At 41.1% G+C, this 24,648-nt stretch overlaps 2 protein-coding genes and 1 long non-coding RNA gene across 45 annotated transcripts in view; all 3 read right to left on the bottom strand.

The window, feature by feature from the left end:
- The window catches only part of COL21A1 (collagen type XXI alpha 1 chain), a 126,672-nt gene extending 118,592 nt beyond the window's left edge, over positions 1-8,080 (bottom strand). The window contains exon 1 of the mRNA XM_083730981.1: positions 6,572-8,080. The gene's annotated coding sequence lies outside the window, so the exon portion shown is untranslated. The remainder of the gene's footprint in view (positions 1-6,571) is intronic.
- Positions 8,081-10,294: 2,214 nt separating this feature from the next.
- Positions 10,295-21,647, bottom strand: LOC310840815. Its single transcript, XR_014562168.1, has 3 exons — positions 19,390-21,647; positions 13,828-13,963; positions 10,295-10,560 (listed from the first exon to the last, which is right to left on the bottom strand). It is a non-coding gene; the product is annotated as an uncharacterized lncRNA (long non-coding RNA).
- Positions 21,648-22,594: 947 nt separating this feature from the next.
- The window catches only part of LOC310840285 (dystonin-like), a 298,340-nt gene continuing 296,286 nt past the window's right edge, over positions 22,595-24,648 (bottom strand). For all 43 annotated transcript variants that reach the window (XM_083729601.1, XM_083729632.1, XM_083729623.1 and 40 more), the window contains 2 exons: positions 24,425-24,548; positions 22,595-23,654 (listed from right to left, as the gene is read on the bottom strand). In XM_083729601.1, coding sequence (XP_083585727.1) covers positions 23,389-23,654; positions 24,425-24,548 — 390 coding nt within the window. In that variant the 3' untranslated portion in view covers positions 22,595-23,388. The remainder of the gene's footprint in view (positions 23,655-24,424; positions 24,549-24,648) is intronic.

Raw genomic sequence — 24,648 nt, forward strand, 5'->3', positions numbered from 1 at the left:
GGTGGAGTCTGCCATAAGTCACAATGAATTAGGGCAACACAGCAGCATCACAGGATTTCTACACTGGGGCCTTGAGCCAATATTGATATACCAGCATAAATTCTTAGCAACAGTGACAATTGATGTATATTTAGTTTGATATTAATCTGTGCTTTTTTTAAAAAAAAAGAGTTCACTATTAAACATAATTTTCAATCAATGTCTGATCTAATTTGACTGAGAAAGTAGTTGCAGTCCAAAACTCCACAACAATGCAATGCAATGCATGTTGGATTGAGTAGAGGCTAAAAACCTCATGCAATTAGGGGATTTGATACAATAAGTCAACATTTGGGAGAAGATATCCATTGTCATCCCCTTTGCATGTAGCAGTGTGATGTTCTGTTCAATATGGTGCTGTGGTCTAAACCACTGAACCTCTTGGGCTTGGCAATTGGAAAGTCGGCAGTTCAAATCACTGCAATGGAGTGAGCTCCCATTGCTGTGTCCCAGCTCCTGCCAACCTAGCGGTTCAAAAGCACACCACTGCATGTAGATAAGTAAGTACTGCTGTGGCAGGAAGATAAACGGTGTTTCCGTGCGCTCTGGTTTCTGTCACTGTGTTCTGTTGTGCCAGAAGCGGTTTAGTCATGCTGGCCACATGACCCAGAAAGCTGTCTGTAGACAAACACCAGCTCCCTCAGCCTGAAAGCGAGATGAGCGCCGCACCCCCATAGTCACCTTTGACTGGGCTTAACCATCCAGGGATCCTTTACCTTTTACCTTTATTCCAGTCAACAAGCCATGCCCATTTCCAGGATACTCTATTCCATTTCCCCTTCTCCCCCTTAGTAGTCCATTCTCCTCCTCAATCAGGGATACAATATTTCACAGACTTATTTGAATGTGATTTTTTTGTGGGTTTTTTTGCCACCTTAGGTTCTGGTTTTCCTTTTTTAAAAATGTACTTCAGCATTGCAGGGAGTTGCACTAAATGAACTAAATGTTGCTGAATCTAAGATGACCCTCTTAAATAAAACATTGTATTAGAGCAGCACCTTATTTCATGCTACCTTTTTTAGTAGGATGTACTTGTACAATGCTGTGATATGAGTGTGTGTTTTTTATATTTCATTGTGCAATTAAACTAATTAGTTGCTTAAAATCAAGACATCTAATCAGCCCAGTGTTATCATCCAGCACTCTGCAGGCTAGCGTATATATAAATATGCTGACTGAGCTGGTTTTTGACTTGCTCTATTAAAAAAAAGTCAGTAGGCAATTCTAAGTGAAACACGCTTCAATAGGTCATTCCACCTCCTACTGTTGCTGTCTTTGAAATTAATTAAGGATTAATCCTTGATCAATAGTTAACCTCACTGCAAAATTTTATAAGAAACATTGATTCTTTACACACATGTCAATAGAGCAATTTCTTAAAGAGGAGACATAGTGCAGAGATTATAAATTTAAGAATATATCAGCAGTGAAAATACAAGATGCATAACGATTTAAATCAGTGTTCCATGTGGTCTTGTATTGAAGGATAATGTTTCAAGCAGCAATACTTTTGAAGGTAGCAAACATTTAAAACCACAAAAAATAGGGGAGGGGGACCATACCCAGCAGAAGCAAAAGCAGAACTGGCCCAGTAGAAATATCAGAAACATTCAGGTGGGCTATCAGACCATGTCTGCATAGACGCTGGGCATAAATTAGAGCCACAGCTGGCCTGAGGTAGTTCACTGTTCAGGCTCATTCAGAAAACTTTTTTGCTCTACGTGTTCTACAATTCAGCCCCAGTTGGAAGAAATACTTCCCAAATAAAGTGTCTGGGAAGTCCTTGCTGAGAACCATGCATTGCCAATATCCCTTCCCCATGAACTCTTTCTTCCATACAGATGTGACATCTTTGTTACAAGGATGGGCAAACAGGTAATTTAAAGAGCTTCTGATACAACCACTCACTTTAACAACCAAAAATAAAATTAGTCACTCACTCTCTCTGACTTTGCTGTTTACCTCAGGCAAAGACAAACAATTTTCGTGTGTCCAAGGGACTGGAACTCTGCATTATTTGGTAGTTCTAGGGATACAAAATCCATCTGTTTGCCTAGGTATATAGGTAAAACACAGCTATGGTGCAAGGCTGGACTTGGCCATGTTTCTCTGGCAATAGGCCCAAAAGCCTAAAGTCTGAGCTAACTGTCACAGGTAGACACATGTAGGTGTACAATGTTATTTAAATGATAATGCACCCCTGAAAAAGCCTGGCTGAACAATTGTTCAGAACCCCTGACCTACCTAGCAGCAAGTCAGTATGTCAAGTCCAACATCTGGGGGTCAAGCCACACAAGCAAAGTCCAAAGGCCAGGAGACAAAGGCCAGGGTCAATTCAGGTAATCAAGTCTGAAGTCCAGCAGTCAGAACACAGTCCAGAATCAAACCAAAAGCAGTCCTGTAGAGGTTCTAGCACATTCTTATCAAGTCAAGGTCCATCAATATGGGCAGTTGAGCTCTACTTTCCTTTTGGACTTTGCCTGCTGATGGCAGCACCTGGGCTTGATGAGGCATGTGACCCTCACCTGTTTCAAGCCTATTCCAGCTGAGGAATCACACCCCTCCTCCCAGAGCTAGCGAACCCCACCTGGCCAGCTAGGGAGATGGGCTGTGGGCCTTTGTCTGCCTCAGCCTCCTAGAACTCTTGCTGCTCCCTATGCCTCAGAGCCCACCATGTTGGTAGAGACAGGGGCCCCTCTGGTGATGGGTCCTACTGCTCTGGTTCCTGTGCACTGACCTCCATCCCCTCGCCATCCTCCATGACCCTGTGAGTACTTCCTGCTCCATCCTAACATTGTGCAAGCCTAGTAAATGAAACAATAGATGTGTAAATTAATATGAAGGATCCAAATTAATTGGTCTTATGCTAGCTAACGTGGAACTAAAGTGTGCTAGGGATGGAGAAGAAATTCAATTCAGTTCATATTTAAAGGTGAAGCAGCTTCATTTGTCCTTCCTGAAACCATATGCAAAATGAAACTTAGGCATTCTTCAAAATGTGCACTTCTCTGAATTATGCAATGCAGTTCTCCAGCAAAGTAATGTGTACAAAAAAATGCATATATTAATGAAAATAACATACATGGTCGGGCATGGTCGGCAAATTGGTGCCAAAGAAGGATAGAACATTCTTTATGTATGCTACAACAGCAGCAAGGATACTCATCGCAAAGTATTGGAAGACACAAGATCTACCCACCTTGGAAGAATGGCAGATGAAGATGATAGACTATATGGGACTGGCAGAAAAGACTGGCAGAATCCGAGACCAGGGAAGAGAGACGGCGGAAGAAGATTGGAAGAAATTTAAGGACTATCTTAAGAAATATTGCAAAATTAAAGAATGTTAGAATGATGTTGGTTTAGAAATTAAGTGGTTTCAGCTGTAATGATTAAGTAAAAAGAAAAGAAAGGTCAAAAATTAAATGAAAATTAAGGGAGAGGATTTGTTGAATTAATAATTAGAAATTGGAATACAGAAAGGGGAGGTATGAGGAGGTCGGGGAAGTAAGTTATAAGAAAATAAGGGATTGAAACTTTACTTGTTTTTAAATGGTTTTTAGTTTTGTATTTTGTTTTTTATATTTGTTACTTTTTGTGTTTGTGTTTTGTTATTATTACTGTTTTTTATGTATAATTTTTGAAACTTCAATAAATATCTTTAAAAAAACAAAACAAAATGTGCACTTCTCTGAATTATGCAATGCAGTTCTCCAGCAAAGTAATGTGTACAAAAAATGCATATCAAAATGAAGATATTAGGAGAAATTTGTGTGAATTTGCAGATTAATTTTTATGAGGACACAACTGATTGGGAAATGGTTTGACACTAGCAGTCAATGTTGAGCCCAAACTTGTGTGAAAATTTCAGTTTCATCCACAAAGTAAACCCCTGTTACAGCAAAGGGCTGTGAGTGAAAGAGTGTTAAAACTGATAAGCACTCACTAGGTCCAAGATAACGATCCCATGGTAGGAGGGAAGGCACTCCAGGCACAGTGCAACTTTTGTGCAGTTCCTCAGAGATAGCATCCTATGCTGTGTGAGATAAAATGTGCTCATTTTCACTGTTCGGAGTGTGTGTGTGTGTGTGTGTAATAGCAAGAGAATTGCAAATGGCAGCCACTGATAACTTGTGGAGACCCTCAGAGTAACTGATGATATGCTGCCTTGTGGGCAACTTTTAAAGACACCCCCCCCCCCCAGGTTTGGTTCTAAGCTCAAACTGTTAGACTCCCCTTTGGATTAAGGGTTTGCAGCTTTAATCACAAGTACTTTTCAGGAAGAAAACATCTGATCTCAATACCTGAAAAGATGAAGGCATCTCCCTTTCATCCATTGTTCAAAAGTTGAAAAGCCCCAGTAGTACACCACATGTAAGAGTAGCTGCTGCCAGACATCCCTGGGAGCAATGTGATAAACAACTCTCTTTTATTCCATGCAACCCTGTTCAAAACAGTCCCATTCCACAACACATGTCACTTTCTACCATTACTGCTTTATCAATCCCCTTTGTTTCATCAATCACCACCAGCCACTTTGACCCATAATCAATGAAAGGAGGCCTCTGTATTCCCAATGACACTTTGCCTTTCTTAAGCCCTTCATTACGAGTGAGTATCTTTGTCTAGAAAAACATAATGTCTTCTGAACGCCTCTGACCAAACATACCAACTTGATACGATCTCAGTCTTATTATTAAGAGTTATCTGCAGCTGAATCAGAGAAGAATGAAATGGAGATAATAAAGAACGATTACAGTACCAGTTTGGGGATGAACTCCATATGAAAAAGCTTGCTGATTTATGCAACTTGGTTTCTGACTGCCTGACTGATGAACCAGGCATGCTGTTAGAGAAAGTATATTTCTGTGATATCAGTCACTGCAAGTAGGACAGGGTTCTTCTTACTTGATTTCAGAGACAGTAGCAATGTTAGAAGACATGTCAAAATCTTGGCCAATGATTATTCACATTTAAAGAGTTGGACTACAGACGCCAGGGCCGTCTTTAGCATATGCGTAGCTGGGGTGCAAAGATCCACCCAGTGCCACCAAATTTAGTTTAGCTGCCCCCAAAAATTTTAGGGAGGGGCAAACTCAAAGTTGTTGAGCTTTTTCGGGTGGAGGGAAATCGCTCACCAGTAACGACGATGCAGCAGAAATAACTGCTTTTGTTTCCTGACTCATTGGGAATATTTGATGCTACAGAGGAGGGGGGCAGGAACTTTCATTCCATTGTTTTTCACTGCCGCCAATCAAGAGGGACTGGTATACAGTAGGTATACTTTTGGTGCCCCCCAGAATACATTTGGTGTCCCCCAGAATTCGGCGCCAGGGTGCCCTGCACCCCTTGCACCCCTGTATAAAGACAGCCCTGACAGAAGCTATAGTAAACAGAATAACGGCTTGGTCCAGAGATGTGTACACTTGAAAACAATCTTAATACAACCAGTATTTCCTGCAGCCATTTGACGGCAATGCACATTTGAAGATAATTATTTATGCTTGAGAGCTGAGACTTGCAGGCTGGAGTGGCATCCTCTTTGCCTGGATGAATCAGAACTCTGAATAGCTTACACACATACCCACACACAAGTAGAAACAGTTTGTTTTTTACACATACACAAAGGCATGTTTCTGCCGACATGGGAGAGGACAGAGCTGAGCTTGTGAAACAACTTTTCCATGTATGCACACTGTTAAAGAAAGTTGCCTGGACACCACAGGGTTTTTGTTTTGTTTTGTTTGGTTTTGTTTTTAAAAAGTCAGATGATTCCCCCCCCCCCCCCAGATGCTTTTTAATAGTAGCCCATTAGAGGGCATCAAAGTATTACATATTTGCAGAAAGACTATATTGGGATAATGGGCAATGGATTCATTAATAGGGGTGTTATTGAACCCGAACCCATCTCATTAATTCATATTGGAATGTTAAGTGTGTGTTTAAATCTGTCCCATTGAAACTACTGTAATGGCATTGCAACATGTTTAAATGTAGCTGGCTTTCCCTTGAGTCTCAAACTCCTTTGAGGTGTCACAGAAAAAGAATAGGAGGAACTCTAAGAATTTGTATTGGAGGGACCCAGTGGGCTGCAGGTTGATGATTCCAGGTCTCAAGAGGTGTCTGATCCCCCAGGAGGGAACCAATCTTCTGGCAGGGGGTAAGGGTGGAGAGTTAGACCCCAGGGAAGGCTCAAGTGAGCTAGCAGAAGAGGGTCCCAGCACTCTCCTTCCAAATACGCCTTTTGTTTGCCTTTTATGCTGCCTCCTGTCACTCACAAGCCTTCTCACTCTGGAGAGGTGGTTGAGAGTAACCCTGCCTCCATCTCCATGGAGATGCCAGCACCAGAGCAATCAAATTTAGCATAGCCCACCCACTCAAAAGGATGCCATTTTTGCCCTGTCGCAGGACTTCAGCTGCCCACCCTGGCCACCCTTCCTTCCTTCAAAAGTAAACTGCAGAGTGGCGCTTGTTGGCTCAACGTCTGAGCTCGCACCTAGCCCTGCATTTAGTCTGTCATAAACCTGCTTACCCTTGTAAATTGTAGCTTGCCTTATCCACACATTAAAGCCTTTGGCAGAAATAGGGTTGTGAGTTCAAGTTCTCCATCAGACGGGGAGGGCCAGGACACAAACACAGTCAGATTGGAACAATTTATTCTGGTTTGTGGTGTTCCTAAACTGGTTGTAATGATAAAAGTAGAGATTTCCCCTTATAAACTGCAATGGTTTCTGTGCAAATAGTTCTGCAGTGAGACTTGTGGCATTCTTTATAAATGACATCAATATTTCATTTGTGGCAGGGTGTAGGAGCATCCAAATGCTAATTTTAAAAATGCTCTCTTGAGGAAATCTTGCTGCTCACTCAGCAGGGGTTTATATCCATTGCTGAGCAATCTTGCCGGCACAGCATGACTTTGATTCCTTATTCCTCAGATAAGGAGAAGAAAAGACTTGATCCTTGGTGCTGGGAGTTAGTCAAGAGTGTTTGCCCCATGCTTCCTGGCAGCCTGAGACCTAAAAAAAGAGAACAATGTCAGCTTCCCTCCTGAGGCAAATTGCAGCAAGGAGGGTAGTTTTCACTGGGACCAGAGCAGAGTGGAAAGGATCAAACTCCTCTCTGTGGCCCTGATCCTTCCCCCTAGCTGTTGAAAGAAAACACAACTGCCGAACTACATGTTCAGTATAAATGTGTGGTTTTGACTCTCATCCTTGGCTAACACCCCTCCCCTCAGGGTACATTTCCTTTGTGTTGTTTCAGCCTGGGCTCTAGAGGAGGATGTGTTTGGGATGTGTGCATGCGCATTCATGCACATGGGCTCCCAGAGAACACATTTCCTCAGAGGTCATTATCCTCATCTATCAATGTTCTCTCCTCCCCCGCTGCCCATGAGATCTCACTTGTTCTTAAAGTGAGGGAAATGAGGTCCAACCAAAAGCTTGCCACATGTTTTATAGCCTTTTTTTAAAAAAAAAGACTCCTTGTCAAACATGTTTTTTCCCTACTGTCCAGGAAACAGGATTTCCAGCAGATTTCTATGGGGACAGTAAAGCATAATGTAGTAGGAAATTATACAAAAGTAATGACATAAAGTAGTCAGGGAAGGTGGAAAATCGTTAGGTCCTGCTCCAGCTGGGCTGATCCCGCCCCTCCCCCCACCCAGGGCCAACTGTCATTAACTGCCCTGAGGGAAGGAACAGTGTGGCTGTTTTTTGAACTCCCAGCCCTTGGTGCATCTCTTGAGTTTTATATGCGTCATTAGCTGCCTTGAGGACTGCAGCTAGCTGTAAAGAGGAGTAAAAAATCTAAATAAATCGAATATGCATAAATAAAGGAAGTTTGCATTATTGCCCCCTGCCCTGCCTGTTCATTCTATGCACTGAAACTGTTTCTCATCACCAAATTCACCCTTGGCAACGCAGTGGGGAGACAGATGCTTGGTTCCCACCAATTTTTGGAAATGAAGCCCCCACTGCTCGACTTCGAATCGCCACTGAAAGAAACAGAGGAACTCCATGCAAATGGGAAAAGTTTCTGGGGAAGCAAAAGAACAGCAACCCACCTCAAAAAATAATGTGAAAACACCAAAGCACTTTTTTTTGGTGGGGGAGTCACAAAAGAAGAGACTCTTTGGTGTGAATTGTTTGTAAGGTTTTGCCAAGTAGTACTCATTCAATGGACTATGTGCTAGGAATACCATAATATAACAAAACATTCTAGAGGGTTCCTTCCAGCTTTACAATTCTACGATTCTATGTACCTAAACAGTGAGAACTATATGAATTGGTTCTCTCACATAGTAGGTGAGATTGAGTTGGGAGCTAAATGCTCCCCCCAAACAAAAAATAAAATACCTGCAATAGGTGTCAAGGGAAAATGTTTCTATCCTTGATTTTGCCCTGATATACTGCTTTTCTATGGCCATGTTTTCAGATCATGCTAAGCCATGGTTTAGGCCGATGTACAAAAGCAGGAATTTGCCTCTCCCCTCCTCCTCAGCTCTCCTCCTGCATGGTCATGAGGAAGATTTTGAAAGGATTTGGTTTCCCTTTTCCTTAATGTCAGCTTCCCATGTCACGGGCACCAGGCTTTGTGCTTAAGTGCTAACTGTGGTCTGTTTAAGCTAGTCGGATTCATAACCCATGGTTTGAAGTGGCTTTAAAAGCACAGGACATAAAGATTTGGCAAATTAAAGCAGAGGTCCCTGTCAGCTATGCTGCCTGAGAGCCTTTTAAGTTGAGATGCCATGAGTTGCACCAAATACATTTGCCATACTCTATCAGGCTTCAGCTATTTCATCTTAAAAAGGTATGGGTCACAGCCTTCATAGTTAACAACTGTAGGTTTACTGGTGCACGCTAGAAACAGCCAACATACAGGAGAATGCCGCCTGGACAAAACCCAGCATTCTAACGAAGAAGACCTCAATTGCCAAATATTTGTACGCCAGCTGCTATTTTAGTCTACGACCAAGTCAACAAAACCTCCAAATAGAACCCCAGAAATTGCAGGCAGGTCAAACTGCCCACAAATCTTCATCTCAAAAGCAGCTCCAGGCAGTAGGTTTTAAATCTAATTCTTTTCAGCATTAGGTGGAGCCTCTTCTGTTCTGAGATGCGCAGGGATGTGGGGGGAGATATTTCCCCTTGCCTTCTCACTACCATCAATAAAAAAGGCTCCAGATGAATAATCTTAGAGTAAACACCAACCAGCTTCTATATTCAGAGGGCAAGCAGCCTCTCTGCTTTGTGACTCGAACAACCCATTTCAGGGAATAACTACACCCGAGTAAAGGATTATGAAACTGTATAATAGCCTTTAGCTAAGAGTTTTTGCAAGACAGCATTGCAAGGAACACTCTTGTCCTTGTTGGCACAATATTGCAGTGGGATATATTTTCTTATTAAGCAGTGGAAGTCTCTTATGCACAGCTGCTCAATTCCCAGCATATTATTTTCAAAATACACTCTCAAAATATGAACAGCTCTATGGCCAGCAACTTTTCAATTAGCAATTATCTTGGGCTTGATATAGCATCAAACCCAGTTATCAGAGTCCTTTGCCAAAGCCTACAAACTCTTTTTTTTTCTTCCCTCTTCTGGCACAGCTATGCCTCAGGCTCTCACATGATTCATCTCGCATTTCCTCATGTAAAGGCTGGATTTAATTTCAGCTAGGGGACTTGTCTATCAAAGGAACACTTTACCTGAGAGGAAATACCATTGAACTCAATGAGACTTGGTTCCAGGTGGGCATACATAGGACTGGACAGTAAAATACAGTGCAGGGACAAAGAGCACTTTTAAGTTTCTTTTCTCCTTGAAACGGGCCACAATGACCTCACTGAACCAGGCCCAAAGGCAGAAAAATTGCTGTGAGGGGGCTTAAGCAGGGACCAGGGAGAATTTCAATTCAGTTTGCCAAAGGCAAACCTCCCAAAAATGCAAACCAAAATGCTATCATCCTTTCAGCCAAAAACAAAATCAGAATCAATAGTGGGCTCTCTTCAGCCAAAACTTCTGAGGAAATTTGAGGGATTATAAGGTACATCATTAAGACTATTAACTGATAGTTTATATAGTGTCAGCAACACATTTCGTTCTAGGGAGCCAATAGAAAACACACCAAGATCTGTTCTTAGACCACTGTTACCATTTGTTGTGCAACATAGCAGTCATGGTGTGTGTGTGTGTGTGTGTGTGTGTGTGTGTGTGTGTGTGTGTGTGTGACAAATCAACTGAAGAACACCAGAGTCTTTTGAGATTTGCCATTCCTTTATTGAATTTGTGTCAAAAGGGTATTTTACAAGGTGACCTGCAAATCAAGTCTGGCATATCTGGCAATATACCTGGCTGTAATGTCTCTTTTGGAAAGATCTTTATGATATATACTTTCCTCAGTGTGATCTTAGATATGATGAAACCCTGTAAATGTGTAATTGCTCTCTTGGAACTCAGAACACATATGAGATATTGTTTGGTTTATTGGTTACGAATGTAATTCTTTTTATTTCTTGAACATCTTTGAGAAGGACAAGATATTGTGAGAGAAGACAATAAAAGTGCTTTAAAACAAACAAGCTGTTAACATATCTTCATAGGTTTTCCTATTCACTCCTTGGCAATTCCATGGGGTGAGAATGTGCTCCTCTACCTTAAACCTGTAGGGGAAAAGTCACATGCAGAGCATGGAGGAAATACTTTTGTTCAATTTAGGCTACAAGTTTCAAAAAAGTAGTAAGCAATTGCTATATGCCAGCAACTGTTCTTCTAACTCCTTTTCACAACAAGCGGCTTACTCTCCAGGCAGACACTAATGAGATTTTTTTGTTAAAGTCTAGGAGGAGGGAGGGAAAGATCATCACTAAAATTGGGCATGGCAGCTGAATGTTGGAGGTGCTAACAATAGCAAGTCTTGGATCTCTTGGAGATGAGGATGCCTGTGATTAGTAAAGAAATCCAGCCAATGGCTCATGTGATTTCTTCATTTTTCAAATGCCTTGACTAGAACCTTGTCAAAATAAAGGGTGGATTTGTGCTTATATGGCAAGGCTGATCCACAACGATACTATCACAGAGCTGTAAAGCAGAAAATCTTGTGGTTCCTGCCAAAGCATGAATCAGTTGCAAAATAATGGTTTGAGGTATGCTTCTTTTTTCCATTCTCTAATATTTCTTTGCAGAACAACCCAAACAATTGCTCATAATTAAGCTGATTGGAGAAGCAGACGCTGGAAGGAAATATTCTGCTGGCTCTGATCCCAATGCACTTCATTGTACTAGATGTAGCACCATTACATCAGTTTCTTCCATTGCACAAAGAAAAGGTCATATTCACAGGACACAAAAAATATACTACTCAAGCAGAAAAATGATCCTTGCCTTTTCATTCTCAAAGCTCTGTTGTATCCTGAATAATTTTCAACATGGAAGTGGGAACATAAACAGCACACACACAATGGCTTCAGCATCCCAAGAATTTCGTTTCCCTTTTTTAAAAAATGAAGTTCCTATTCCTTATTACTGCAAAGATATATGTGAAAATGCATGGCAGTGACTGCTGTATTTAACCAGGCAATCTAGTAGTTAGAGAGGCTACTGGGCAGCAGAAGTAGAATTGTGCAGTATAAGAGTAAATTGTGCAGTGTAAGAGTATTCAGCATTCTTTTCAATGCAAAATTTGGATTAGTTGGATGGGCAATATTCAAAACACCAAATGTAGCTGCAGTCAGCAATTCTTTTGCATCTAGAATAGCCCAAATAAGAATGCACATCCACATTCAAATAGTGATGTTGTGTGTGGATTGTACTAGATTCCTTTCATCCCCATATGCACCCATAAGTGATTGTCTATGCATGGTCCCGAATCAGCTAAGGCAATACATGAGCAGGAGACTCCTGTACTGTGTGGCTATTCCTTTAGAGAGAAAGCATGCATGTTCCTTCTAATAAACCATCATTTAAGGCAGTGGCAGAACATTTGTAGAGCAGCTGACAGGACAGTGGGAAAGTTAAAAGAAGGATGGTCCATACAGAATGCTTGCAACAAGCTGAATACATTTCAAAACAGTGCTTGACATTTGTAAGGTTTTCTTCCACATCTATTGAATAGGAATAGTGTAAATTTTTCCCATGGCAAAGCATCTATAAAGCTGCCAATGAAAATAAAAATTGGAACTGAAAGGAGCAGCAAATACTGTACTGTAGCTTTGCTTTGTTCACATTGAGTGAGGTTGCTCTGGGACACACAATGTGGAGGACCATGCTGAACTCTGGGGAAATTTGCCCTAAAATGCTGGTGAATGTTCATTAGGACTTGTTTTTAAAAAAACATATTTCAAACTCATGAAGAATTATGGAAACCTTAAGACTGGAAAAATGAGAAATAGAGAAACCGAAATCCATGGATTCATCTGTCCCAAACTTATGTGCATCTCCTCAGATGCATGCATCACATTAAATGGGAACCAGATGAGTATCATTGGCTGCACAAGTGAATAATTCCTTCTCTGTGTTTATTTCCCTCATACTATCAATATTATCATACATGTGAAATCTATCTCCTCCTATGCTGTGCATGAGGTTCTGCAGGGGAGGTCCTACTTGTGATTCCACCAACAGGGGTGTGTGACAGTACATGAAAGAGCCTTCTTTCCAATGCTGCTCCATCCTTGGAATGACCTTGTGTGTGCCCATATCTTTGGGGCTCTAATTCACTTGCATTTGTATAGTGTTTTAATGATTATTTTAATTTTATATTTATATAATATTGATTTAGTGTCATTTGTTCTTGTTTTTACAATACAGTGGTACCTTGGGTTAAGTACTTAATTCGTTCCAGAGGTCCGTTCTTATCCTGAAACTGTTCTTAACCTGAAGCATCACTTTAGCTAATGGGGCCTCCTGCTGCCGCCCCACTGCTTGAATACGATTTCTGTTCTCATCCTGAAGCAAAGTTCTTAACCCGAGGTACTATTTCTGGGTTAGCGGAGTCTGTAACCTGAAGTGTATGTAACCTGAAGCATATGTAACCTGAGGTACCTAAACCATAAGGTTAAATGGGAAAAGGTAAAGGTAAAGGGTGCCCCTGACCATTAGGTCCAGTCATGGCTGACTCTGGGGTTGCGGTGCTCATCTCGCTTTATTGGCCAAGGGAGCTGGCGTACAGCTTCCGGGTCATGTGGCCAGCATGACTAAGCCGCTTCTGGCAAACCAGAGCAGCGCACAGAAACGCAGTTTACCTTCCCGCCAGAGCGGTACCTATTTATCTACTTGCACTTTGATGAGCTTTCGAACTGCTAGGTTGGCAGGATAAGTGGGATAGAAATGCCATAAAAGCAAACATGTAAATGAACAAGCAAAAATGGCAACTCAAAAATATATTCTGTTCTAATGCTTAAATGTACATAGTGACTGCTCTAAGGTAGAGTATACCAGCCATTTCATTGTACAAAGAAAGCTAGATTCCTGCACACCCTTTTCTTTCACCTTTTCTGAATGAATCTGGTGTCTAGCTCTCCTTTGTATCTAATACTGGAATTCTGACCAAGGCCCTGAAGTCCCCACTTCTGACTATTCTGCTTTTCACCTAATTCTCCAAAATGACTTTCCAGAACCTTTGTTATTATTATCCTTGGCTTATTTAACTCTATTTGTTTGTTCCAGAGCAAGCTTCTGATTTATATCTTTTCCCTTTGATGCACAAACTTCTCTTCATGTTTCTATAGATTACCCCACATTACATTTCAGACTTTCGGTTGTGGGCTGTGCCAAAGTTTTTCCATCTTACCTTATATGGATGTGACTTTTCTCATCCTTGTGCTAAATGCTAGATTTCTGAATTAGAGGAACAGAAGGCAGAGGGAGATATCTTCCTCTCTCTTTGTCTCTTTATGTCAGTGCTATGGAGACAGCTATAACATGTTCTTTGTCTGCATATTTTGTTGTTGTTGTTCTAATAAGTAGAAGAGAAAACAGGAGGTGCCATTAATTTAGCTCCTCTAACTTGTTCCTTGTAACTCAAGGCTCAGAGAGGCCAATGTTTTCCTTGGCAGGGAAAAGCAAGATGTCAGATTGAGCATGACTGTCCTGAACAGAGGAATTCCATCATGGCAGACAACAAGAATCTTCTTTGCTGTAGTGTCAGCTGTTCCTCCCCTCATGTGTGGACTGGTTCACATGTTACACCAGGCCGGCAACATCCTGACTCATGAAACCAACCAGCCCATTGTACACATACAACAGTCCCACCATAGGCTCAATTAGTCTCTTGTTGTGGCTATTTGGCCCTAGGACTTTTGGGGTGCCACTTAAGATCTACCCAATCACTTTAAATATAAGCACTTTAAAATTATAAGCACTTTAGATCTTAGCACTTTTTGTTGTTGTTTGTTTATTGGCTTCCCTTAACTGCAGTGTTCAACATTTTTTCCTCTCCTATTTGATTTTGTTTTTGTATTCTGTGCACTTAGTCCCCAATGGGTGGGTGTTCTGTATAGAACAGAAATGATGTTTTTGGTACAGAGGAAGACAGGTGCTGGTGGACAATTATTTCCATGGTGACAGGAAAAGGAAGGTGTTCCACTGGTGGGCAGAGTGTTGCAGAGAGTAGAAGGAGGGTGAGTTATATTTGAGCACTCCCAGCCTCTGGTTTCCCCATTGATAGTCAGAATTTAGTGGAGCCTGTCAGTCAGCGCTTTGGTCTGTTGGTCAATGGGAGGTTGGTGCAGAGTAAGTTAGAATTCACCCTCAATTTAGATGTGGCATTGGCATGCAAAACTGAGACTTGCGTAGAGGCACTGGAAGGCTCTGTTTACCCAGTTTTATCTTCCATGCACTCAGTGGGCATTATTGAAAGATGGAGATGTCTATAATTTTCCTGCTAAGGGTGGCAGCAGCAGCGGGGGTGGGGAATCAGTTAATGAACAAGCATCGCTATAATATAATAATAATTTATTATTTATACCCCATCCATCTGGCTGAGTTTCCCCAGCCACTCTGGCAGCTCCCAATCGAGTATTAAAAACAATACAGCATTAAATATTTAAAAATTCCCTAAACTTCCCTATGATATCCTGAGGTGAGTGCTGTAATCAGAGGGCCTAGGATTCTCTTGGAAAAAAGAATCTGGATGCATAATGATCTGAAGAGACTTACAATGTTTGGGTTTATTTCCAACTCCTATTCTAAACACCAGCTTGTCCTCCCAGCCTAGTATAAGACCTGGCATAGGCTTATCAGTGGCTAAACCAGGGGAATTCTGAAATATTGGCTAGGTCAGAACAATGAATCTGTCACTAACATCACAGGGAGTTGACATCTTGGGTGTGAAAGATACCTTAACCCCAGACCAAATACTGCAAAATATAATGTGTCCACCCAACATGAACCAAGTGACTAATTCTAATCCTGTTCCACTGTCGAAATGCTAGCCAGGGTTCCTGAAAAACAATCATAAGTGCTTTGCAACAGAATGCCTTGTGGGTTGGGGTAACTTACCTTTACACAAAATCCCTTAACTATGGGAAAACTGTCCAACTCCCTAAAGGTTAACCAAACAAAATTGAACATTGTGTCCAAACAAACGTGGCTAACAAAATGCCATCTGGTGCACTCCGGGGAATTATGGTTATGCAAATGACATTGTCAGCAGATGGTGTCTCCAGCTTTTTTCCCATAGGGAGAACCTAAAAGAAGCTTTCCCTCTGGGCCTCCGAAAGTCATGTCCTTTTATTCAGGCAACCCTGATGAGATTTATCACTTGTGCAACACAGCTTCTTTCTTCCACCATATATATTCTTGTGCATCATGAAATTTGGAAAGGAACCTAAGTCCATGCAGTCATTTCTGCTGAACTTTTTCCTGAGTTGATGAGCAGAACATCATCTAAGCATTGCTCTTTTTCTAGCAGAGATTGGCCAAACCCAATAAAAACAAAACAAACTGTAAAAACCAAGGAGGAAATAAAAATGGACTTGAATGGGCTGCATTTCTTTGGTGCTCAGTGTTCTGATGAGGGTTTTTTCTCCTTTGCTATCATCAGACTGCTGAACGTCAAGTATAAAACAAATTCATGTGCCAGCTATTTATAGCTCTGATGGGAAAAAGCAGAGTTCTGAATGTTTAGACTTTCAGCCAGACACATGCTGAGGTTTCATGCTGAAAAACAGCATGTTGATAGACTATGGCATTGGCTACGTACACATTAGCAGTTTAAAACTCAGCACAGTTGTTTCTCTCTCACTGCATTTCAGGTTGCATTTTTACATTGCTGTACACACCAGAGAGGGAGCGGAATGTCTTCCCCTGATGAGCATTACCTGTTTGGTTTCTCCACATCTGCAACCCCTCCAAACCCTTGTTCAGTTAAGCTGTCGTCTGCACATGTGTTATCATTTGCACATGCACAACATGTGTCTCTAATGCACACAGCTCAGCTTTACTGCAGCTTACCTTTTCAAATCAGATGGAAGCTAGTTTGGGGAAAAGTGCAATGAACAGCAAGATATCTCAAGAAACTTCAGGATAGATATGGACTGTGGCTAATGTATGTGCTTGGCTTCAAATATCAGCAGTGAGAGTGCCCTGGAGCCACAGTAAACGGTAATGTGTACACAGCTTATGTGTTAACTACAGTGGTACCTTGGTACTCAAATGGCTTGGCTCCCGAACACCACAAACCAGGAAGTGAATGTTCTGGTTTGCAAACGTTTTTCAGAAGCCGAATGTCCAAAGCAGCTTCCATGGCTTCCAATTGAGTGCAGGAAGCTTCTGCAGCCAATCAGAAGCCGCGTCTTGGTTTTCGAACCATTTCGGGAGTCGAATGGACTCCTGGAACAGATTAAGTTCGAGAACCAAGGTACCACTGTTCTTTGAAGTAGTTTAGTACAAAGAGTAAAAGGCTCTTTACATAAGCTTACAACAAACAAAAGTGAGGCCATTTTTATTTCCTCCTTGGTTTTTACAGTTTGTTTTGTTTTTATTGGGTTTGGCCAATCTCTGCTAGAAAAATGTTAGAAACCGGGCGGGTGCGGGGGGGGGGGGGGGAGAGAGAGATCATTTAAATCAGAGATGGGAAACATCCAGCCCTTTGCCCCCAAGGTCACACTCCACCTTTCTTCCTGAGATTCACCAGGCATCACTCAATACACTGGACAGGCACTCATCACTGGAGTCAGAGCAGATCCATATGTACATGGCAGATTCACTTTATGGCACAGCTCAGATTTTAAAATAGGCCTTTCTGTGTTAGGCATTGGCAGGTTATGATATTCAACCAACCTTTGGATAGGGAGGATGAATTCGAATTATTTCATGCATTAAAAAGAAAAAATTACAATTGGCAGTTTCTCCCAACTTAAAAACACGTCACATGCACTTTTGAAATGACTGCCTAGCCAGCATCTATGTTGCCAGAGCTCCTGGAAGATCTGACTGGGTTACTGTACTCAGCAGGGCCAGCAGCCTGTTTATATCAGTGGTTCTTCTCCATGAATGCCTCCTTTGAACTAAGGGTATGTCTCATCAAGGAAAAAACTTACTGGAGACCACAGAGGCTCTGCTACAAATAGTTATATCCAACCCCCAGGTGACAGCATGCGAGACATAAATCAGGTCCCCTTGCCATGTAATGTGGAGCTGCCCAGCTGTAAGCCCCCTTTTGGATGAAGTCCTGATATTAATTTAGAGCTACAATTCCCCATAGCAGTTTAACAATCCACACTTCTTCTATGGAAACTCTGTAAATTGTAGCTCTGTGAAGGGAACAGGGGGATCTCCCAGCAACTCTCAGCACCCTTTATGAACGATAGCTCACAGAATTCTTTGGGGAAGCCAAGACAGTTTAAAGTGGGGTCAGAGTGCTTTAAACATATCGTGTGAATATGTCTTGAGTACTAGAAACCTCTCTACAATTGGTTGAATTATGTTCCCCCTACTCAAAATTCACCATTGGGTCATGATGGATAGACAAATGCACGGTGCTTCAACAATGGAAGGAGCAGCCATCACCTTCCATACAAAACTGAGAACATTTGAGCACCTGCTATTGTGTTCTATGCATCACAACTGACAGTTTGGTATATTCATATTTCCAACAACTTATACAGTGGTACCTCGGGTTACAGACGCTTCAGGTTACAGACTCTGCTAACCCAGAAATAGTACCTCAGGTTAAGAACTTTGCTTCAGGATAAGAACAGAAATCACACGGCGGCAGCGGGAGGCCCCATTAGCTAAAGTGGTACCTCAGGTTAAGAACAGTTTCAAGTTAAGAACGGACCTCCAGAACGAATTAAGTTCTTAACCCGAGGTACCACTGTATGATGAAAACACTTTAATCCATCTCCCTCATATCCTTCCCTATTTTAACTCCTTCTATAGATTGTGTTTTGCTCAAAAGCTGCAATAAACAGTTATTTGGTCTAAAGAAAGGGGTGGCTTTGGGGCCTCGACACACAAACAGTTATTTAGTCTAAAGAAAAATTTTCCCATTAATATCACAAGTTTTAGCTTGTGAGAAAGCTGGAGAGGGGAAGTACAATGTGATCTCCGCATTCCAAGATCACCTCAGTTTAGAAGTATGGGCTGCACAAGTGCTTCTCTTTGGTTTGAAGAGGCTTGATTAACGTATATTTATTTTTGCTTCTTCACTTGTCACTTCACTTCTTGCATTTACTCATGACAATACACAGAAGCCTCTGAAAATTCATATCTAAGGCTATTTCTGCCTCAGCCAGGATCAAAGATGGAATAACAAAACCTGAACTCTTCTTAACGATTGTAAAAAAAAAATTGCTGGCATTTCAAAATGCCCTATTTGCCATTCATTTCTCAACATATAACCTGCAGCAGGATTTAGTGAAAATGGCCAGACGTAAGGATGAGGCATTACAAATGAAAATCAAATTTGGGACATTTCCACCATGAAAGGCATGAAAACAGAATCATGTTTGTTATAGTCGTTTGCTGGAAGCGCAAAAAATCATCAAAGCATTTCTGAGGTAAACCGAGGCTGACTAGGAGGGCACCACATTCAGAGGCCTACAGTTTTCTGGTGATTTGCCAGGCCACACTCTGAAATAGTCAGGGATCATATTGGTGAAACTGCTTTGCATTTTCAGTCTTGGGCTGTGTCAAATAAATATTAGAAACAGAAATAATGTCCAGCATTGTAAAGGTCAAATTTAATGCTAGTTAGTTTCATATCACTGCACTTCAGTGTTTCTCTGTAAAATAAAGGCTCTCTCTGGTCAGGCATTCTTCTGACTGCCATGTTAGAATAAAGCAAACTACGTTGAAAAGATACAGTGTTAATGTAAGCACCTTAAATAATGAGAACAGAATAACTTACCAGCTAGCACAATGAACGAATGACTGAGTGGTGCAGATGTAACTTCTTTTGACTTAAAGGCAGCCAGTAATTTCAGTTCTAATGCAGCTGCTCTTGAGGATTGGGTGGGACTTTTAAAAAGGCAAGCAGATCAAATGTGTGCTTCATTATAAACAACATACTGGCACATAGAAAATCTCTGGATATGAAAGCACATTTTCACTGCAATGTGCAAAAGTGTGCTGCAAGTGTTTTTCATAATACAAGTTCCCTGATTTGCCTGGAATAACATGATCTCTATGATAGTAAATTGTAATGTGTTAAGTGGTTCAGATCTCCACATTAAATGGGAACAGTATACAAATATGATCAAACTGAGGTACTCCCCCCCCCTTTGTTGCATATCCTTGCCTGCAATATGAGCAAAGGTGACACCAGTATTTCACAGACCACTATATTGTAAAAAGAAACTGTATAGGCCCTGCCATGCATGCTTCAGTAAGAACTGAGTAAGGGACCTTTTAGACTATTTTATTGTGGGCTTATTCTGCAACATGGTCTTGACACTGTAATAGAGCATTAGAGGTGAATTTATTCTGCTTTAGTTTGGTTCTGCAATGCTGCTCCAATGCTACCACATTATTACTGTCTGGAAGAGCTATAGCATGACAAAAAATAAACCAGAATATCTGTGGTAGAGAAAGTTACAGGATTTTAGCAGGAAGTTAAGGGATACACACTGATTGGAAATGGAAAGCATGTCTGCCTCCAAACCCTTGCAGGTGCAAACAATATCGAAAGTGGGACTGTGTATGATGGCTCCTATAACATAATGACCACATATCATAATGAATGCACCATAAAATGTACTTCTGCAAGGGCCCCCGAAAACCAATCCATTGAACTAGTCAAATCCACAAGTTGTAGTCAAACTATGAATCCTTCAGAGGATTATTAGAATAAAGAATAATTAGTATCTCACAAATGAGCACCTCTCATGCTTTGCCAGTACTGGAATAGTGGGCAGCTGCTCAGACTAACTTTGACAAGGAAAACAAAGCCATTTAAAGCTTACCAAGTTCATCAGTAGTTCAGGAACCACAAGTAACCATCTGTTTAGTGGCAAGTATGGCTTGTTATTTTGCTGCTAGGCAAAATCCAAATGGAGTATTAAATCTCTAATTTAAACACATATGCTCCAAAGAAGTAAAAGGCACACAAAAATAATGAGAATGTATCCAAAACCAAAAATAGGCATTTCTGCTGAGGAAACCATTGTGTTCTGGTGTTAGAAGCAAATATTCCCAGAGGTATTAAGTGTAATATAGAATGATCACACCTAATTTTTACCACCTGGATACTCTCTGTGCCCTGCTGCAATATTGCTGGGAGTTCCTGGGACCAAGATGAAGAACTTGGATCCAGGAAGGCTGAGTTAAAGTCCCTCTGCCATAATGGTTTTGTGATCTTGAACAAATCAGCCTCACTCTCCCATGTATAAATGGGAAACAACAGCAAGAGCAACCTAATTTACAACCCAACTTTAAATCTAAATCTTTAAAGATTTTGAAAGCACTTTAAAAATAAAAGTACAGTGGTAATGCTTAGCAGCGGGAGTCCATAAGGCTTTGTCATTTCATGAGTGTAAGGGAAATATGTAATATAATAAAAGCAGAGGGGAAAGTGGGTCAACACTGAGGAGTAAAAGTATCTTTTTTAAACCTGTAATAAAAATAATCAAGAACTGTTTTTTACCCCTTCACAATATAAATCATTTGTGATCCTGTTTGACCTTGCATTCCTTGCAGTGGTTGTTGATCCAGCCTATGTGGTTAAATAAGCAAACACATACATTTTTATCTCTGATGTTTCCTCCAAGGAACCCAGGGTGGTGCACATGTTTCTCTGTTCCCCTATTTTATCACCACAACCTGGTAAGCTGGGCTGAGAGAAATGGATTGGCCCAAGATCTCCCAGTTAGCTTCATGGCTGAGTGGATAATTGAACCTGGGACTTCCAGGTCCCAGTCTGACTCTAACTGCAACACTATACTACAGTAGTACCTTGGTTCCCAAACGCCGAAAACCTGGAAGTGTTCTGGTTTCCAAACATTTTTCGGAAGCCGAACATTCAATGTGGTTGTCGGCTATTGTTTCTGGGGTGCCTGCACCCATCAGAAGCCGCGCCTTGGTTTTTGAACATTTTGGAAGTCAAATGGACTTCCAGAACGGATTAAGTTTGGCACTTTTGGTTTTGCTATTTATTTTGCATTTTTTGTTTTGGAGGGGTTTTTTTGTTAATTTGTTTTTGTGACTGTGTGGAACCCAGTTCTGCTGATTGATTGTGTGACTGTGGAAATGGATAAAAGCACCCCCCCCATCCAAACAATGACTATCATCAGTGCAGGTAAGAAAAAAAATAATTTTAATTTTTATCATCTACAATACTGTCTTATTTATTTTATAGTACAGTACATTAATTATTGCTTTCATTTTATGGATCAGTGGTCTCGTTAGATAGTAAAATTCATGTTAAATTGCCGTTTGAGGGGTTGTTTTTAAAAGTCTGGAATGGATTGTTTTGCATTACTTTCTATGGAAAAGCGCACCTTAGTTTTGGAACGCTTTGGTTTTGGAATGGACTTCTGGAACGGATTAAATTTGAGAACCAAGGTACCACTATATGGGATTGCTCTACTTGGGACCCACTCCTGCACCACTGGATGTGTGTGAAATGGGAGCTTAACTCTCACAGCTTTTCACTCAAAACCATGGAAACATACCATTTTTTAAAGACTGGAGATTTGTAGTCTCTTGAAGAGATACAATTACCAGAATTCCATGGAAGAAAGCCTTGACAATTGGTTTATGCTAAAATGTAGATGTTTCCTAGTGCATTATTTCTGCTTGCAAATGAAACCATGCTCTGCCTCAATTCATCTGACCTCTTCCTAGTCTTTCTCCACACTGATTCACTCAGTATTATTTTATTCACTGGTCAACAGTATGGAATTCTTGTTGAAGGCATGAATGGTGTATTGTGCCTTATGACGTGCAAAAATTGATATACTGAAGGAATCCAATGATTGCATGAAATGTGACGGAGAAATGGGAAAAAATAAGGGTTGTTCTGAAAGTAATGATCTGAATCTTTCAAATCATGTACGATGTAAAGTTGACACAGAACACACACCTCCATGGGATATAAGGAATACAGTAGCAACAAAGAGAAGGGACAAGCTTTATTTCATATTTTTTTCCTTTTCTTTCTGCAAGCAAAACTGCTTTGATATAAAATGAGTCCAATGATGCAGTGCTATCATCCACTCAAGCAAAAGAAAACCTCACGCTGACGTGAATGCAGATTATACTGGCATTCTGATACAAGTGTAATAATTCTAGATTCCAGATGGTGTCTGGCCTTTAAAGCAATGGCACAGAAAATGCTGCAAAATATTGGAGTACTGAAGTACTGGCAAGTGCTCTTTAAGTAACTCTCTCTGTGAATTCTCTGTAGGATAATGTTTGATTAACTGCAGTATGAACTGTGTCTTCTGTTTCTTAGTATCCCTGCCACATGCCTCTTCGAGTCCACTGCATTAGTTCAAAATGCATAATGTTGACTGTTGTCTTTTTCATCTGTATTAAGACAAAGTTATGAGGTATCCTTTACTGTTAATCTAATGATGAAGTGACAGGCCTTGTTGACTTAGGACGCAAAGACAATTGTACATTCAGTAATTGCTTTTAGTGATCTCTCTACACATTACTGCAAACAACCGTTAGTTACATTGAAAAAAAACTTTCTCCTTTTCACATATGATATGGCGTAAACGAAACAAAATTTGACAAAAATCATACACATAAAATAAACAAGACAAATACACAAATAAGGCCATCTGCAAAATTAAAAATCCAACTCTCGTAATATTTCACAATAATTTCTACAGAATATTTTACATCTTAAAAACTTAAATATTTAATGCACAGGAAAAAGGTGGTCTTGACAGAGCCAACCACACTATCTCTTGGAGGACTTGTCTAATTTGCTGGCCGGTGACTTTCTTTGCGGAGTTGGAATTTTGGAAGGTTTTCCAGATGCTGAGCGAGAATTGGGTCGGGGCGTTGGCCTAATTGGGGTATGAACAGTCTCCGATACATCCGAGCACACAGACTGAATTTCTGAAATGTCAAAATCAGATGCGTCACTGCCCCGGCGGCTGCTTGCTCTGCTGCCAGCCTTGCTTCCTGCTCGACTTCCAGGTCTGCTTGGTGTTTTTCTGGTGTCTGCATAAGGAGGAGAAATGCACCCATTGCAATTAGAGTGAGCAGGGATAACGAAGGCTGATTTTATACTGGCATCATCAAGAGCTTCATGGTGCTCCATTATGAGCATCCAGAAGTCTACTCAAGCGAGTGCTGCTCTTTCATTACAAACCAGACGATAAAACTGTGGCTACTAGTCATGGCAGCTTCTATCTCTGAATACTAGTGGTTGGGTTTCACTGGTAAGGAGGCTGCTGCTACACTCACATCCTGATTGTGGGCTAACCATCCTGATTGGCCATCATGAAAACATGATGCTAGACTGGATGGGCCTTTTGTCACATTCAGCAGGGATGTTCTGGATGCTACCCACTGGGCACATCAAGTATACCCTGTTTCAATCCTACAGGGGTACATCAGAGCCCCTGTTATGTGCAGCTGGTGGATACGAGTCAGAGCAATCTACTGTTTTCAATGCTAATTATTTCCCCTTTAAAGTGCTTTGCATCACAAGTGGAACTTTTCACTCTAGCTCCTTCTGCTCTGGTATCATGAAACTCACAAGTTAGACATGATATAAATATGCAGTTCCAATTTTACATCCCAGCTTCAGTGGACCAGAATTTCATCAGGACCAAGGCCTTGATTCAAAGCAGGATGATCTGCCACATTTCAGCCTCCCAAAGAAGCAGATCCCACGCAATGTGTGTACATGCAGGAGTCTACTTTTTACTCTTTGTATTAGGTACTAGCATCCCAGAGACATTTATTCCAAGCTCTCCAGTGCTCACCTGCAAAATGTGCCCTGACTCTTGTAGCTGCTGTTGAAATGAGGCTGCTGTCTTCTCCAGAATGGAAACCCTTTCCAGACAGATATCCTGGCAATCTCAGTTTACTCCCTTGTATTGGAGTCCCCTGTAGGACACAATGAAAACTGAATGAAACAAACCCATTATGTTCTGCAACAAACAAGAGCTGAATTTAGGACTCCATCCATATCACCTTCTTCGGAACA

The sequence above is a fragment of the Podarcis gaigeae genome, assembly GCF_964106915.1.
Source record: "Podarcis gaigeae genome assembly, chromosome: 3".
In the NCBI taxonomy this organism is placed as follows: Eukaryota; Metazoa; Chordata; class Lepidosauria; order Squamata; family Lacertidae; genus Podarcis; species Podarcis gaigeae.